The sequence below is a fragment of the Scomber scombrus genome, chromosome 9 (assembly GCF_963691925.1).
Source record: "Scomber scombrus chromosome 9, fScoSco1.1, whole genome shotgun sequence".
Lineage (NCBI taxonomy): Eukaryota > Metazoa > Chordata > Actinopteri > Scombriformes > Scombridae > Scomber > Scomber scombrus.
This window is the reverse complement of record NC_084978.1, coordinates 6,024,020-6,042,822: the sequence shown is the minus strand read 5'-3', so window position 1 is coordinate 6,042,822 and position 18,803 is coordinate 6,024,020. Positions and strand designations below refer to the sequence as shown.

Genomic DNA, 18,803 nt, shown 5'->3' with positions numbered 1-18,803 from the left:
ATGACAATCATTCTAATGGGAGACAGGTGGCTCAGATAATGGCTACACTGACACACAGTATAAAATCATACCCAATCAATTCACAAAAGACACCCATTTTAAAAAGAAGACTTGATTCTAAGAGCTGTGATGGTGGCCTGCTATTTCCATCTCTATGTCCAACTAGACCAAAGTGGTTTGAACCGAGTGACCTAGCAACCAACTGACCATCTCTGCCTTCCACAGAGCTGCAACCGCTCTATTTCAGTACTTGTATGTAGTGCAAGTATTTTCAGTACTGCAGTATCTTACTATTTAAGAACAGACATTGGAAACAGTGTAAAAATACCTACTGTAATTAGTTTAAAACAAATCATGTTTTAAAAAACATCATATACCATAACAGCGTTATCTATGAAGTAAGAATTTGGATTTATAGGTTCAATTAGAGCAAATATGCTGAATATTTGCTGTTTCCAGTTACTCAAATATAATATGACAGTAATTTTGAAGATGTAATCTGATTTCTTAGAATGTTAAATTAAATAAATAATTCTCAGACTTATCCATGGTGAAAAAATTGTTAGTTAATCAGTTGTTTCATAATACTGTAAATGGAAAATACAGCTTTACAAAAAGGTACTATGCAGCATTCAAAGTGGTGTTTTCATTATCAGATTTGCCTCCATTTACATTTGTTGAAAGCCAGCTGGTGTAAAACATGCCTACGCACCTCGCCATCAAGCTTCTAGTTCACCTGCAAAACATCACGGCAAACTACTGAACATATGCAGGAGTGTGAGATTACCACCCACTTAAAGCCACACGCTGGTCAAGCTTGTTGTTAGTGCTAGAAAAATGTGTTAGTCTTGCCGGTAATACTATGAGACAGTAACATCTGAAACCTTCATATATATTTTTTTATCTCATCTTAATGAGCACTGCACCTTCTCTAAATCAGAGTCAAACACCATCATGCCTGCTTGACACAAAAAACAACAGCTTCCAAACTTCAAAAAATGTAATGCTGTGTCATCTATGTGGTGACACAGCAAGAGCAACTCCACCAAGAAGAAATATGAAGACCAACCTGAGAATTAAACCCTGCTTTTGACTCAATGCTGAAATGTCAAAGTTCCTTATTCTAAGCACTAAAAAAGATGGTAACTGTGCAAAATTATGTTATAGTCCCGAATTAATATTGACATTGCAATAAATTTGGGATGCTGTACTACACCACTGTGGGCACTGCATCATTTATGAGGTGCAAAGAGACAAATACGTCATTCATCCTTGAACCTGACATCATGCATTTCCTGAATGGGGAGCAGCACAGAAACGACTGCTGCGATATTACATAAGGCTTTAAGAGTAACATTCAGGGGCTTCAGGAAGGTAGAGGTACGTACACACACACACACATACACCAGCGCGAGCCTGCGGAGGAGACTTCCTCCCACACAATCAGGTTCTTGATTAATGTTATGCCAGCTCATCACCACAGAGTAGGCTGCTGGAGATAATAGCAGCTGGTATGGCACAGTGTCAAAGGACATAAAGGAGCGCTGCAACTCTTACAGAGGTCTGCAGTGATGACCCTAATCTCTTTGGGCATGTCGTGATGTTAGAAAGCCTTTTTACATCTGTAGTATTCAAACAGCGTTGGCAGAAATGGAACCACGCTGCAGGCTTTGTTTGTACCCGTATTTTCAGGTGAAATGTATCGCATTAAGACGGAAAAATAACCGCCATCGAGTGGAACAAAAAAGGAGCTCAACTGACAAGTGCATATTATCTCATACATCATATTGTCTCTTTACATCGGCTAAGTTCAGCTGTGATTAAAGGTATCGCTTTTATTTTGACGCTTGATGCTTCACACAGCATTGTAAAGTGTTTTGATAATTAACCTCTCCACTTAGGGAATGAGACACTGTCATTTGAATTCAATAGCAACGCCGGATATTTACCTGTGAAAAGTTTGGTAATGGCCTTGTTCTGTCTGCGTGCCGAGCAGATGAGCAGCAGCCAGGGAGGGAGAAACTCATGATGGCTGGCCAGGAGCTCCGCGATGGTCCTGGGGGAGCCGGGGGGAGACCGCTGCTCCCCCTCGCCCAGCTGACAGCCTTCGTCGATGGAGTCCACCAGCAGGAAGAGACACTGCTGAGGAGGCTTCACACTCAGGAGAGGCAAAAGGACGCATCTGAGGAGAGAGAAGGATGGCATGAAAAAAAGTTGGAGGAATGTTAAGTTTTCAGTATTTTTGATCATTCATTCTTGAAAAAAAAACACTTGTCTGAAAGCAGCATGTAATCTTATTGGCTGAGATAATTCCCGCGGGCAGTGCGAGTGAACTTTCGCAGAGCAGGAACAAGAAACTGCAGTTCCATTCTAAATCAAACTGACAAATAATTATTTTTTTCATGTGGGGGGCTTATGTTTCTTTAGTAATTAATAATTTATTGTTCACTCGTTGTGAAATACATCAACACTACATATCCATAACTAAAGAAAAACAATCAAATCTAAAGGGAACTTCGCTGTTGTATGCATTATGTATACAAGGAATAAATCACCAAAATTATGAAAATAAAGGAGTTCTTTTCATTTTTTGGCTGCAGCACCAGTGAGCACATACAAGGGACCAGTAAAACTCTGATCTACTGGCCGAGGGGGGAACAATGTTACATTGAACACCGACTACTTCCATGCTTTTTTTAAACTTCCAACAGCTATGAGCCTGCTACTTCACTTGTTAGTCATCTAGTTAGCTACCAAAGGGAGCAATATGTCAGCAGACTAATTTGAACTTGGCAGGTCGTTTACAACCACCTACGGAGCATCAGTGACATGGGTGAGGTGAGGTGAGTTGCCTGCACGGAGCCCAAAGGATACTTAAAAAGACAACACCCACCCCAACCACAGCCTGTTCATCCTGCTGCCGTCTGGCGAGAGATACAGAAGTAACCGCTGTCATACCACCAGACTACAGAGCAGCTTCTTTCATCAGGCTGTGAGTCTCCTCAGTTCATCCTCCGCACTCCAATATAAAACAGGTTATTTTTATGACTTATTATTTATTAATCCATTTATATAATTTCTCTTTTTGTGGGTAGCATGAAGGGACTACAAACTACATTTCGTTATATAACCCTGTGTTATAAAAGGATGATAATAACTGCATTTTGAATCTAACAGGCTAACCTTTTAATGTTAATTGCATCAACTTATTTCACAATACTGGCACTTTATCCACTAAATTTTGTCAAATTTAACCAAAATGAAATGTTTTCTGCACCCGAAACAACTGACATTTAAGTTAGTAAAGTAAAATCTCCTGAGTGGATGTTATAAAATAATGATTCAGTGTTATTGTTCTTTGCATGGCTCAGGTTTAACTTCAGGATAAATCTGTTCCCAGCGGGTTCGTTTGGTATGATGCAACAGTGCCGTTACAATGACAAACAGCCACAGTGAACAACAGAGTGATTTTCTTGAGGCGTACCAATCTCAGTTCATCAGTCTCAATTGGGAGAAAGAGTAGGCGTTTAAATATGTCTCCATCCAACCCAAACTGCATCCATTAAGAGGCCCATAGCAGATGATCTGAGCTCACGGAAACATCCAGAGCAGATACAGTCATTTATAATTGAGCGCGCCTTTTTGTTCATCAAAAAAATTTGCCCGTGAGCTAAATACTCAGCCTTGAGATTATATCAAATGTTGTAGAGAAAAAAAAGAGTTATAATTTGCTACTATTGTGACAAATAAACATGTAATATTTCTTTCTCCCCAATGTCACCAACCTCCCTGCAACATTAATATTGATGTCTGAATATGAACACCCATTAAAAGCAGCCCTGTAGCATCCTGTGATGAAGCAAACATGTGGCACAGCGTTCTGTAGCGAGCATCGCATCAATACTCAGCTGACTGCACTGCACTAGTCTAACAGTTTAAATGCTACATTAACCTTTTATCAACGCAAAACTGCAAGCCAGACATGTAATCTACTTGCTCCAGTGCTAATGTGTAACATTACACATAAAAACCTTGGTGAGGCGGTGGAGCTGTGTTTGTGCTGGCGGGATCTCTGCTCCGCTGCGACTGCAACCAACAGTTTGAGGCCAGCCGTGAGACGTCCGTTTGGGGAAAATGTCATTCCCCAACTTGACTTATAAAATTACTTCCAGCTCAACTGGCCGTGATAAAGGATCTGAGGATTTCATGTTAGTGACATTTTAATCTGGGTCTAGGTTAATTAAACATTTAAAAAGGGGTTCAACAAATCAATTAATAAACTTGATTCAAGACTGGAGACGGCTTCAGGCCATCTGAGGCTTTTCACGGGTAGCTGTCGCGCCGATAAAATTGGTCACCTTCCGGATGATGGGACGGTCTCTTTAACTACCACTTTTCCTTAATGGAACTGACATTGCTTGTAAGCTTTGTCATAAAACACTAAAATACTGTTTTAATGAGACTTCCTCTGGATGCTCAACAGCCTTTCACTAACCCTGTGGCTCCAAAGCCATTCCCTTTTTTTAAACATCTTCCATTTTAAGCTTCAATTTTACCCCTAGTTCATTATAGTCACGCACATGGGAGCGGAAATGGCTGGGGTGATGGTATGTGTGCTTTCTGTCCAAGTACTGGGACACACAGAAGAGGCCTTTTGGTTTCCTCTTGATTACAAATGCATACAGACACAAATTCCCTGTTTTTACATGACATCATTTTCCCAAAATCATGTCATGTAACATCAGGCAGCCATTTGATGCCACAATTATTACCTCTTTGCACACAATACACTGTGCGTCAGTTAAAAAAGAAAGAAAGACGTATTTCCCAAAGAAGGAGAACTAAACTAGAGTGAAAAGGTCTGGACTGATGATTCACGGTATAAAACTGAGCTGCCTACAATGTTAAAGGTGATTTGCAAGTGTAAAGCTAACCTTTATTAAACATTTGAAGGGAAATTTCCTAAGTGGCCACCAATCTGGAATAAAATGATTTAAAATCACTTCCAGAAATTAAACTGTCAACTGCTTTTTTCCTAATAACTTAATAATAGTGAAAACAGTTCCCAAACCCTGAGGTAAAGTCTTCAAATGACTTGTTTCTGTTCAACATTCAACTTGTAAATTATAAAAACATCCTCACTCACTTTGGAGAACCTTAAGTCTTGCTCATCATCAAGTCATTAAACAATCAACTAGTCGTTTCAGGACTAAATGAAACCGCTCAGTGTAACGTCACCGCTGGTAGACGTGTTCTTGCAAAGCATCGACAATCTTAAGCTTCTATTTAAAACTCTCTCCGAGCAGTTTGATCTCTCAACAGGAAAGTAAAGAAAGGTAGCGAGGGGCTCTCCGAACCTCGCGCTCCGCACTGATGTTGCTCGGCCTTTCAGAAACACAGTCAATCACTTCTTCTGATGGCTGCAGCCCACAGAGAACCTGCAGTACCATCTGGGAGCCTTGCCAAAAGGAATGTCCATCCACAGGGGTGACTGTGTGTGAATGGTTGTGTCCGAGGCTGGGTTGCCTACTGAGACAATCAAATCCACAGTGACAGCAAGTGGGCAAAACAAAGAGCCATTCTTCTCTCACAATTCAGCTACTTTCAGGCTGTCAAAGAGTCAAAAGACAAGGGGTGCAGACAAAGACAACTCCACGGGACGCTGGAGATGGAGAGAAAATGAGTGCAGGCAAAGCTGATTTAGTTTTCCACAGGAACCTGAAGCCTACCTGAGCCAGAGAATTAAAAGTTACTCAGCAACACGCTGTGGTCTTGGACAATTGTACTGACTAACTCGTTTTCTCTCAAGTCCTCAGCATATGCCCAAGTTGATGCCAATTGCTATTTAAGACAAGAGGAAAAAAAGGAAGGGGTGGCTGGGATGTGAAATGCACCTAATGCACTCACCATCTGTCATGTCGTGTTCTCGGCTGCGGCGGCCGTCGCTTCCACCACAATGTGCAAAGTGAAGCTTTCAGTGTGACGTTTAGTGAAGATGTCTGGGGCCGACAGGGCAGCGCTGGGCACCGAGCCAGCGCCTTACAAATTTACACAGTTCATTTTATAGAGCGGGCGGAGAGCCTGAAATCCATGCCACATAACCAAACAACACCGCACACACACAAACACACACTCACACATGTACACACTGGCCAGGATACAGCGGAAGTTCAAACAACAGAAAAAGCTTGAAATATGGGATTCGTGCTCGGCCTTGACACTGCTCTATTAATGGAAGAAGGACCAGTATGGTGAGCTCTCAGCTTCAAACAGATCGCCACACAGAGTGATACTGACAAAGCTTTCCACCACAGTCAGAAGAAAACCAGAGAGTCCTTTTCATTAGAAGAACCCCCCCCCCCATCACTTCATTTAGCATCGAGTCAATTGTTAAGAAGCCTGCTCAGCGTCTTTGTGTAGTCGGGATAGAGCTAAGCGACAACAGCTGACTCATGCACCGGCTCATCCAGAGTGAGAGAGACAACTACCTTGCAGGTTCTTTCCTATGCGATTTATACATTATGCATATGCGACCGTCTTGTTCAAATTAATCACCCTGATGAGGACAATAAGAGCGAGTGGTGCTGAGAGCGAATGATCTGAACATCCAGGCTCAGGCACTTTAACTGTATTCTTCCTGTTACGTCGGCCATATGCTCTTTTTTCCTCCTCAATCTGTTTATCATCTCACTCCGGCTTTATCTGATTGGACATAAACTCCAAATGTGAGGCTTCATTACTGCTACTGTAAAGCGTTGAATAAAGTGTATTTTTTTTTAAAGCTTTTTACAAATCAAAAGGTTAGATTCAGAGTGGTTACACAGGAGCTGAACTGCGGTAATGTAAGCTGTGGACAGACATATTTACATTAATTTGTGCTGAAAGCCTGGCATTAGATAGATAACCCTTTGAGGATATCAACCTTGTAGCAGTAAAGTAGTTACTTAAAAAAAAAAAATACAGAAATTGGCCATTATAAGCATTTGTTCAAAATGACTGAGTGGAGCATTGGGTAGCATTTTAAAAAGTCGTCATTAAGCTTGAATTGCTGCATTGTGTCTAGTAAGAAATTACCATAAAACCACGTCTGTCGCTTTTTCATCCCCTGACATGAAGCTCATCTGCCCGCATTTCATATTTCAGTGAGTTTTTGGCTCCTCGGGTTGGGAGCTGATTCCAGTTGGGATCCAGTTCTAAGTTGGTAAGCTCCATATCTGATCAAGATCCTCAAATATCTTTATCTCCTCATTTTTTATTGGCACTGAGTATAAAGTATAAATCATTATGACAAACGTGAAATTCACTTGAAAATAACTCTGGTTTCAGTTTATAATAACCTTAGTTAATCAAAATTGTGAACAGCTGACTGATTTTATAAGGATTCCTGCTTGATATGTTGATTCCATACTGAATTCAGATTTGATAAAAATGCTATTAAACCCCAAACCTATGCATATGGGGCAGAAAATTAGCTGCATTGCTCTCTATTAGGGCTGGTTATTCAATCTCCATATTTACTCAGTACTCACTAAAATGTGTACATAGCGACAAGTGTTAATAACAACAACCTAAGTACCATAATAAGCACCAAAAGTTAGCATTAAACACTTTAAAAGATTCTTAAGACTGGTTTCCTAATAGTATTTCGTGATTTAAATGATTTAATTTTGACTATTTGAATGTTTATGAAGTCCCTGTGTGGATGTTTGTGTACAGGACACATGCATTTAACAAGTGTGGCTTATTTTGTAACAAGAACTAAATAAACATATATATTATTCTTGTATCTGTGCCTCAGTCAGTTAGTATTCTCTTTATGAGCTGTAACTGCCATGCATGCTCCACCACAGGCCACGCCTCGGTCAGTGATGAAAGCAGCTGTTTTTAACAAGCTGTCAAAGATAAGGATCGGCTCATATAATGACATCACACTGTGAAAAAGTCCTGTAAACAGCCCCTGTAAGTGTTTAAAAAGTGCTTGTTTCTACCTCGTTTTAAACACGGTGGACAAAGAGAGAATTTGATCTAGGCTTAATAGATTTGTACAATCAATTCTTTGCTGGATACCGAGCAGACAAAGCTGCCTCCAGCTGTCTGAGAAACAATGTCCTGCAGTCTGCTTGGTCAGGGGGAACTGAGGAGCGCGTGAGAGCCAAATCTGGGTGACACACAAAAACGACTTTTTCAAAATGGTTCCCCATCATTGACCCTTACTAATGTCCTTAAAATTAAGATTTTTTAAAGTTACACTCTGGTCATGGGACTGGTCACATAGAGACTAAAAGGGAGGGCTGTATCTGGAGTGTTGTCCATCTGAAATTTAAACCTCTTCCCCACCCTTCAACTACATCACACCAGATTGCGGTTGTTAAAAAGTATGAAAAACTTGCAGTTGACATTTTGAGTCAATGAAAAGGTTGTCAGAATGCCCAATTCTTATTGAAAACATCCAAATCTGTCTCCTTGAATCATCGGTAATACTTGTTTACCCCTATTATTCAACCCATTAATGATTTGCAAAAGTGTAAACATACTGCACACTTTGTTTCTGTGAAGCACACATACCTCAGATAAACTATTCCAAATCCCCCAAGCTCTTCCCAACCCAGACGAGGTGTGCATTCCTGGCCGGCTATCCAATACTGTCAAAGGAATCTGAAATTTCATCCTTTTCAACCCCCTCCCTATACTCCCTCTCTTCTCCCCACTGACACTGCTGCCACAGTTTGCCTCCAAAACACACACACACACACACACACACACACACACTCTTATCCTCTTGTTATTCTCACACTGCTGTCTATCCTCAAACACTCACATGCACAGGTAACGCCAGGATTTCAACACGGACAGGTAAACCTAGAAGGTGTCTGTTCCCCTCTGAGTCAGGATTATGTACACAACTTAAACCCAATTCAACAGATTTCTGCTGACAAAACAGTGCAGTGTGAGCTGTCTGGCACAAGGAAATAAGAACTATTAGTTCATCACAAATTGTAATTGATAACAACCTTAATAATTAATTGAATTCCCTGAAAACATATTTACTCAATCTGCTTCATATTATGAGTGCTGGGTTCTCAAAACGCTCCCAAAAACATGTCAAAGTTAGAAGAGTTTTGATTATATTACAGAAGAGATCTCTGGGTTTCTGTTTTCTAACCGCAGGCTTCAGTTTGAGAAAAGGTGTTAAGAGTTAATTAGTATCTGAATCAAAGTGTGATGACAGCTGTGGGGTTGCTGCTTATTTTACCATGCAAATGGAAGATTAAATGTGATCAACTCTTAATAAATAAATATCCAATGTTATCTAGAAAAAGTTACACTTAGAAATCAAGTGTTCAGGGAACTTTACCTTAGAGATAATGTATCAAGCAAAAATAGCACTGGTTCTAGCTACAGACTGCAGGTCAGCTTGACCACATGAAAACTTGAAAAAATTAACCAGACTTCTAGAGACCCATGACGGCAATTCTTCAATATTTTTTGTATATCTTATAGACCAAATTATTATTATTCTCAATGTTACAAAAGCAGGTTATGAATGAGTCAAAACTTTTAGCGACTCTTCTTCTACAAGGTTGGCCACCTCCATACATTTATTGTGTGGGATAACAATAATATTAATGAGTTGTGCACCCGCATAAGCATGTAGGCTCATCCACACACGCACACGCACACAAATGAACCCCTGCATAAAGACATACACTGCTCGTCGGCGGTAGTGGAGACAGAGAGTGGCCTCAGATTGCTGAGTCATCGTTGCAGCCGCACCAGTGCTGCTGCTGTTTCTCCTCATCTGCTCGACTGGAGTTGATGCGTCACACTGGGAGCCTTTTTTTTTTTTTTTTTTTCTAAAACGTGGCCCTAATCTGCAGCGAGTTTTCCACAGCCGTGCACCACATGAAAGGCCCAGGCCGCTTTCATTTAACGTCCCTTAACCTCAATAAGTAGGGCAGCTCCATGTGCAACAGTCAAAAAATCAACACAAAAGGAAAAAAAAAAACCCCAAAGCTCTGACGCCAGCCTAAGAAGAAAATGTCTTGGTTGGTTTTTAGATGAGATTAAAATGTGCTCGACACTGAATTCTGTAAAAAAAAAAATCAGACAGAGGCAACAAACGTGACTTAACAGTTTTCCCTTAATTTCACGTTATTAGACAGGTTCCTTCTCCCTTTTTTAAGTAGCTGTTAGATCACAGGATGACAAAACATTTTGATGTCATTTCTATTTACATATGTGGTTTTGCAACTCACAATTTCCCTACATCACCAGGAGCCAATAACTGCAACTCGCTGTCATAATGTTCTAAAAAAAGGAAGAAGTGAGCCAGTAATGCCATATTGTCTTGTAGAATGACAATTTTTTGTAAAAGCCAAGCAATAATCATGTTCTCTGGAGGCTACCAGACTAGATCTAATCATGCTTCTGTTTTGATTAATGTCACTACTTATCTAAATTACCAACAGTGATTTGGAACAAAGCAGCGGGCAAAGTTTTACAAAGAAATACTTGATTTAACTGCCAGAAAACAAAAAAATAAAATAAATTAAAAAGCGTTTTTCTCGTAAAAAATATCCAAACCTTGAGGATCAATTTCTAACATAGTGAGAGAATAAAACACTGCCAAGGAACTTCAAATCTTGTTCACAAAATTAAGCCACAGCCATTCATCATTCCTGAAGTCTGTGCCCTTTACAAAGAAATACAAACTTATCCAGCTGCAATTGAAGTCTAATTCATGCTCAATGGAGAACAGCCCAACAACAGATCAACATAAAGCTACACCTAGACTAAAAGGGCAGTTTTGTCCCATCAGCAAAAAAAACACACACAAAAAAAAAAAAGGTTGCCTTTAGTTTGACCCACATGACCGAGTTAATTCCACCTATTTGAAGCCAGCAGCTCTTTTGTCCTGAAAGGAGAAAGTGAGGTATGTTGGAGGGCAGGAGGCTGGCTGCTGAAAACACACTGACTCATTAAAAGTGGAGGACTCCAGTCAAAACATGGCAGTGGCCTTTGATAGAGCCAAGACAGAGACTAATGCAGATGTGATAAAGAATGAGGAATGTGCTCTGGCTTTGTCTACAAAAAAAAAAAAAAATCCTTGATGATACACTACAACCCAAGAGTCAAACCCTTTAGATAACACTGATGGCAATGAATTTGACCCATCCAGGCAGTCACACGTATCAAGTTTGTTGTGTGAACAAGACTTCAGTTTCAGACTGGCAAGCTGAAAGATGAAACTGCCTTTTATCTGAGGAACTGTGGCACATGACCTTTGCTGCCCTGCTAATTACTATGAGTAATGCATGAAATGAGAGCATATTATCAGGACTGGGCTATATGGCTGGATTGGATACTGCACTTTCAATGTGAATTAATATTTTTCAGGCATTTGTCGTTAACGGTTCATTTTTATGTTTTTAGGCTCATTTCAGTCCAAAAATTCACAATAAGATTAAACTGTTTTGAAGTGTTGTGGGAAAAAAGCTGCAGCGCTGTGAAAGTGGCCCGTCTCAGCTTGACTGAAGCTGGCTGATGGGGTCGCCAGTGGCTGATTTTAGATTTTAGTAAGGCACGTCGCCTGTTTCAACAGCCAATCAGCTCGTAGCAAAGTCAGCTGGTCAAGTCAGCAAACTGTCAGCTGATGGAAATGACAGTTTTGAGAGTTTTGGACAAAGGAAAATAGAGCCTTGTCTGTCTCGTTTTTTCATGTTTTCATCAGTACTAGAAATGCAACTGTAGCAATTAACTCACTATCACTGTTCTTATTTGTATTTTAAAACGCTACAAATTATATCCATATCCAAAAAAAAGGCGTCAGTTAGAGCTTAAGTACAGAGAGTCGTTGCTATGGTTACGATACACCATCTCGTCTAATCGCATTGGTGTAAACTGGAAGGTTTTGCAAGTAGCTGCGAGTTTCAACTCGTCTTGTGGTTAATCTTTGGTCTGAACCGGGCTTTAGATTCAAATAACCCAATATTTGACAAGATTTCCACACCTGTAAAAACGTTTAGTCGGCTTTTAAAAATAAAATTAGGATATTAATTACAGCTACAAATATATAACAGAACAGCTTGTTGTTGACTGTGATCGATGGCTAATCAACAATTTCTTAGGCGGGTATGATTCGGTTGGAGGAAAAGAGATTCACAACCTCACAATTTTCTAAAATCCTCAGAGCCGTCGTCTTGTTTGTATTATCATTTTGTGCTATTTCGCTACCTTTCATAGGTAAACATAGGTAAACATTGTACATTGTATTTTCTCTACATTTACAGCTGTAGCTACTTTGCAGATTCATATTTATACACAAAACATATGGTTGGCTTGTAAAAATTGATGCACTGTTACAGATTAAACTATGCAAACATTTAACAGTAAATTATGCAGTTCAAACAAAACTCCACTTCAACGTTAAAATACTGATACCAGTAAATAAAATTTAATGAAAAACATATTTAGAGCAGCCATTCTGTTTAAGGAGCACTTTTACACTGACTACTCATCTCAGATATATTTCAAATGGTTTAACTGTATTTATTTACATATTTGCACCAGCTGAGATGATTAAAAATGGGGGCAGAGTGTAAGTGGAGGGGATTTATTGATACACAATAATGATCAAAAATGTCAAAAGCCTGGCTACAGATGCACAGATGGGAAAAGCACTGATCAAGTTGTACGGAGTGGACGTAAACCCATGTCTGAACCAGTTTCAGTGTATTAACACACAACCGGTGATTACTATCAACAAACAGACTTGTTTGTCTTTGACTAGGCTAAAGAATTTGGCAGGGCCTCTTGCATTCACCCACTAGCTAACGTTTAAAATCACAGCTGGAAGGGGGTTGGTGGGGGTTAAAAAAAAATCTGTTAAACGAGACCCTGAACTAAATGAAACCTATATAACTTTTAAAGAGTAGAGTACAGCCCTGTTTCTGTTCAATCAAAACAAGTGCACCCCTCTGTGAGTTTTTATTCCTGATGTAAATTTGGGGCTATAATGCTGGAATAATAATAAAAGTTTTACACGCCTTTCATTTCTAGCCCTGTTTTTTTAATTTTTTTTATTGTCAATGCCAGCTGACAATCTTGGCTTCCTGAAACCAGATAGCATCTAGAACACCCGGGGGGGCCGTTAAGATTATTTGTATACAGCGGAGCCCTGGACGCTTTTACACCTGAGATGGCGATAAGGCATTCATTCACCGAAGTGCGCATTTGGCTCAGAAACAACACAGGCTCTTATGATAAGCCTGGTGTCTTTGTCGCTCGCAGATTTAGGGCCCATGGGGTTTTAAGTGCTACAGAATATTTCCCTCATGAGGCAAACTTGAGCTAATGCGACTGTCCGCAAACGGCCCTCCAACATCCACTGTGACACAGAGCAGAGCTGAAAGTGAGAAGTCCGTCCCTGCTGGGTTCAGTCTCTGTTTATGTCTCTATGATAACCTGCCTTTTATCTGAAAGGGTCAAACTGAAGTCAGAGTCATCGGTAGAGGTAGAGGCAGCGTGATTAGGAGCAGATGACAAGAGGAGCGTTAGTTTCCTTGAGAATGAGTGTGTGTAGAAAAAAAAAATTAAGCGTAGGTTTTAGCTGTTGACTCTGGTGAACGTTTAAAAAAATGATTTACCTTGCTGAACGTTTGACCTATTTCTCCCCCCCCCCCCCCCGTGTGTGTGTGTGTGATGTCGAGGTGGTGCAATAAGCGTCACCAGATGGCCAGACGAGAAACGTGAGTGTATGTTCAGTGCTGCATTCCAGCCTGTGTAGCATAGACTGCCTGACCTATACTGTGTAGACAAGTCGTGCAAGTAACCCACATGCACACACGCTCATGCGCAGCTCCTTTTAAAGCCTCTGCCTACAATAACAGTCCATCTTGATCGTGTTACATGCCCGGGCAGGGCGCTGGAAGTCCACAAGCCTACTGTACTTCAGTTTCACATGTGCGCTTCATCGTCAGTCGCTCAGGTCAGACGGTAAGTCACTCACTGAGTCAGTCGCAGTTCAAAGCTCCTTCCTCATGAGCGTCTGGCCACCTGAGCTCCACTGCCAACTTAAAAATATCTGACCTTTCTTGAATCAGAAGCTAAGCAGGGACAGTCCCACCCAGCATGCCACACCGGGGGGGAAAACCAACAAAACCATGACATCAAATAAGTTGAGTGGCTGCTGAGGCGGAGCTATGCGATGAGTGTGAGCAGCAGTAAAAAAAAAAAAAAAGAAGAAAAAAAAGGGGAGGGGGTGCATCGGGGTCAGGAGGTGGAGTGGGGAGGTAGGGGGAGGGGTTGGTTTTGCATTTTACGTTTCTAGGCAAACCAGATTCCTAGATTTCCAACAGTACCTGGAAACACTAGAGAGGTGTAAGAGGGTCAATGCTGCATGTTTTTACAGAAGATGTTACAATATACGGTGAAGAAAATGCATTTTATCCCAATATAAAAACAGCAGGTTATTCCATGTAGAGCTGCAACCAGCAATTCTTTTCATTTATGATTTGTCATTTTTTTTAAATAATTGTTTAGTCTATAAGATAAAAAGATCAAACATGACATCTTTAAATAACTTCTTTTGTCCAAACAACAGCCCAAAACGTATAAACATTCAATGACTAATGATTTAAGACTGGGGAAACACAGCAAATCCTCACATTTAAGAAGCAGGAACCGGTGAATGTTTGGTATTTTTGCTTGAAACAATGGATTGTTAATCTTCTGTTGATCAACTAATCACTTACATTCGCAGATTAATTCCTCCTTTGTCTGAAAGTGTGCCAATCAGTGAAATCCTCTGGTTATAGTTGATTTAAAGGACAAGGTAAAGAGGAATAATATATGATGTACGTGTGTGTCCTCACCTCTTGAAAGCCTCTGTAGGGTTCCTCTCACACTCTCCAGGCTGCAAAGTGCTCTGCACAGCTGGGTCGCGAACCTTCTCCTCGTATCCCGGCACCAGCCCGCTGCGGCAGATCTGAGCCACCAGACCTCGGATGAACCCGCCGACACACAGCGTGTCCGAGTCGTCCGCCCGGCAGAAGTGGAAAGCCAGGCTCTGCTGGTGCAGACCCCGGTGGGATCCCTGGGTCGACGTGGGCCATAACAGCTCTGTGCAAAGTGCAGTTTTCCCGCTTCCTGGCCCTCCTACCAGCAACACCCCCCACGAGCTACCTGTTTTGGCAGAACCTGCTGTCAGGCTGCCGGGGTTAGATGCACCCCCGCCGGGCGTCAGTGGGGGCTGCTTATTAGGAGTGCTGGTCACTCCACTGAGGCTGTTGGTTTTCTCCTGGAGGCAATGCTGGATCTTATGGAAGACCCACTCCCGGCAGTAAAAGCGCTTCCCCTGCAGCAAACTGGTTTGGGCCATTTTGATCTTGTGCTGCTGTTCCACCTATTCCTCCTCTTCATAGGGGTCCCTTCATTCTGCCCCTCACATTTTCAACTCCAACAAAGGCTGGCTGTAAATTCGAACATCCATTACGTCGGCTGTGAAAGTGCCTCTCAGAAAGCAGCTTGCACTTTAGTCGTCCTTGGTGGTTATGCTGAGAAGAAGCCAAAATGAATGCAACTTGAGTGAAAGTAGAGAGGAGCCGCTGCAGATGGCAGGAAAAGCAGCAGAGCTATGGTGCGTTACAGAATATCTAGGTCAAAATAAAAAAAGGAAATCAAAATCAAGGCTCAAACCATAGATTTTCCACCAACTTTTTCCACAGCTTTCCCACTGGTTGTACTGAGTGCTCCTTGTTATTATGAGTGTGTTGCTTTAGCATGGCGCTGGGCATGGCAGGGCACCCGGCTCTTGAGTGCATCCACTAGCAAACTCAAGCCACCGCTTGATACAATTAGCCATGGGAGTTGCTGATATATTTCCGCTGATGCATTTCAGATGTTACCGGGGGTAACCAAAGCACGTTTCCATTACATTAACATGGATGAGACTGCCAGTGCAGAGTCAATTTCTCCAATAACATTCTAAGCCTGGCTTTTCCCCTGGAAAACAGAGACAGAAATAAGGGCTAAATTAGGACAGAAATCATATACAACTTTATGCTGCATGTGAATTAGTCATCTAAATTACTAAAGTACAGTGACTGCTGAGAGATATACATTACTGTAGTAAGTAAATACAAAAATAGGCACACAATAAAACACATGCACATGCACAATGCAACAGTTTGATACCGCCTTTTATGATGCATGCTTCTATTTGAAATTATTTTCCAACCTACAACGAAGGGTTAACGCTATTCCTCCACTTACAAAAAAAAGGTGGGTAAGTTGGTGCTTTTATCCTCCACTACCCACATCACTGCCTGCCCTGCAACTAAATTCTTGGCAGGGGATCGTCCAGTTTCTCTAGTCGATCCACTGATCCCCCCTTCCTTCCTATGTGGCTTTAAATCCCAAACAGTCCACATCCGTCCTGAGCTGTAGGGGGGGAAAAGTCCAAATGAGAGGACCCCCTTTTCCTGCACTTACAGGGGCCGGTTACATGAGTGGAAGTGGAAGCTAACCCCACCTAAAAATCGGTTAAAAGGCCTTTTTTTCAAGCTGACAAAAATCTAGCAGAATTCAAATCCAGAGTATAGCCTCTATGATAGTCAGTGATTAGGAAATGACGTTAAGTGCCATGCTGATGGATCTTTAAAAGGAGGGGAAAGGTATTAAATCTGAGCTTTTCTTGATTAGATGTCTGTTGCTTTCTTTCTTTTTTGATTAACTGCAGTTTAACCACCTTTTTTTATTTTGCTCCTCATCACTGCTTACTACTGCTTCTCAATACTGGAGCAAATGCAGCCTCTCCAGCCAAGAATACACACACACACACACACACACACACACAAACAAACACACACTCACGCACACTGTTTCTGGTTACTTTGTAACGCTGCCAAATAACAAGGTTTCACACAGACTGCGATACATTTCCACCTTTCTGTCTTCCAAAAAGAGGCGCTCTCCCTGCCTTCTCCCTTCACCTCCAACACTAAGCTTTTTTTTTTCTTTTTTTTTTTTGCAAAATGCATGTAAAATCTATCAAGGGTCAGCTGTGTTTTGAGGCGGGGGGCGACGAATAATCTATCAGAGCAAACGACACGAATTGACTCCAGTGAGTGAAAAGGCAGCACAAGTCTTTTGTATGGCCAGACAAACCTCACCCATTTCACATTGGATACAATTTACACCTATGAGGGCTTTAAAGAAAAAAAAACAGACTAGCTAACAATTGCATGCATTTTTAGCGGAAGAAAACCACACATACAATGTTGAATGCAGCGTGTCCTGTTACTGCACACAACCCAAACTGTTCCTTAAACTTCAATTAAGCCAATTGTGGAGCGTTTCACTATTTTTGCTACAGTTTCAAATATCTCTCTCTCTTTCTCTCTCTCTCTCTCAACCCCAAACGGTTTTCCTCTCACCTCTTGCCGATTCCTCTTGATGTGTGTGTGTGTTTTTTATGGTGTTGCTGTGTCTGTAGTCTTGTCTGTCCACGTTTTTAAAAAAACAACCAAAAAATCGCTTCGTATGAGCCACTCCACCGTTGTGATTCAAAGCTCAAATTTGTGCATTTGAGCAACCTTCGTGTCTTTCTTTGAATCGGTCTTTTTTTTCAGTCAGTGTCGGCTCCTCCTGCTGCCCGACACAGCTCCACAGTGAGCCCAGCCGACTGACTCTCCGCCTCCAAAACACTCCACATCTCTCCCCACTGCATGCAGAGCACACACCAGTGAGTGGCGCAAGGTCTTGTGGGAGTTGGTGTTTTACCTTCTTGTCGCCATTATTTAAATGTTATCAGTGTGGCACTAATTTTGACATTGTGTAGGCTATATTATCTTCTCATTTAATCTGCTCCTTATTCAGTAATTAACAGTAATAGTGTCATAGTTCTTACTAATTATAGTTTTAAAGTTAGAAAAAAATAAATTAGTTGTGAAAATCTCCACAGCTACAACTAACTATTATTATCATTACCTGTAAAATGTGGATCACAAATATATATTTTACTAGACTAAAGAAAATATTCACATTTGAGAAGCTGGAATCCAAAAATATAAGATTATTTTTCTTACAGGATGTCTTACAGTTGTTATAATTATTAATTAAGTTAAGTTAATTTAGTAGTTCTCTAAAAAAACAGCAGCAGCAGCTCTAAACATCCCTTTTTTGCATTAGTTGAAACAACATCTAAGGTTTCATGTCCATAAAACACAGCAGGTTCGGTAGTTAAACTGCTGTACATGTTGCATTATTGTCCCTTTTATCTTGATTGATTGAATTGATTATTTATCGATGCAGGCTATACAGACTGATTTGATAGACTGTGGCATTTCTTTCTATAACAATCTATTACGGTTGACTCTAGTAATGAAAAAGTCATGTTAAATATCTACCCTAAAAAAAAATCAAATTGGATTCTTATATCGGAACAGATCTTATTTATCCTTTCAAAACAGAATAAAAAGGCATAATACAATTCACCAAACTGTCTGCATTAGATTATGGAAACGCCTTGTATAAATTATTTTTACCACAGTGCCATTTGATTCATTACAGCAGACAGATATCGAGCTAACACACTCACCACTGTTATATTATATATTTATATGGAAAGGTCAGATAGTCATCATTGACATCTAAAAATCAACAGCAGACATGTTTCTTCATTTAATGCCTTAATATCTGAGTTTCTGAGATATTTAACATCATTACGAGAGCTCAGAGCTAATAACCATGAGACAAGACCACAGGGCAGGTTGGTTTTAAAAGTTCCTCATATAAACTCTGAA

General features: G+C 40.8%; 1 protein-coding gene across 1 annotated transcript in view; it reads right to left on the bottom strand.

Annotated features, from left to right (window-relative positions):
• Positions 1–17,661, bottom strand: part of ankrd50 (ankyrin repeat domain 50) — a 37,149-nt gene extending 19,488 nt beyond the window's left edge. Inside the window, exons 1-3 of the mRNA XM_062425496.1 lie at positions 17,436–17,661; positions 14,874–16,002; positions 1,950–2,182 (exon numbers count right to left, since the gene is read on the bottom strand). Of these exons, the coding sequence (XP_062281480.1) occupies positions 1,950–2,182; positions 14,874–15,379 (739 nt within the window). The 5' untranslated portion in view covers positions 15,380–16,002; positions 17,436–17,661. The remainder of the gene's footprint in view (positions 1–1,949; positions 2,183–14,873; positions 16,003–17,435) is intronic.
• Between the last annotated feature and the right edge of the window lie 1,142 nt (positions 17,662–18,803).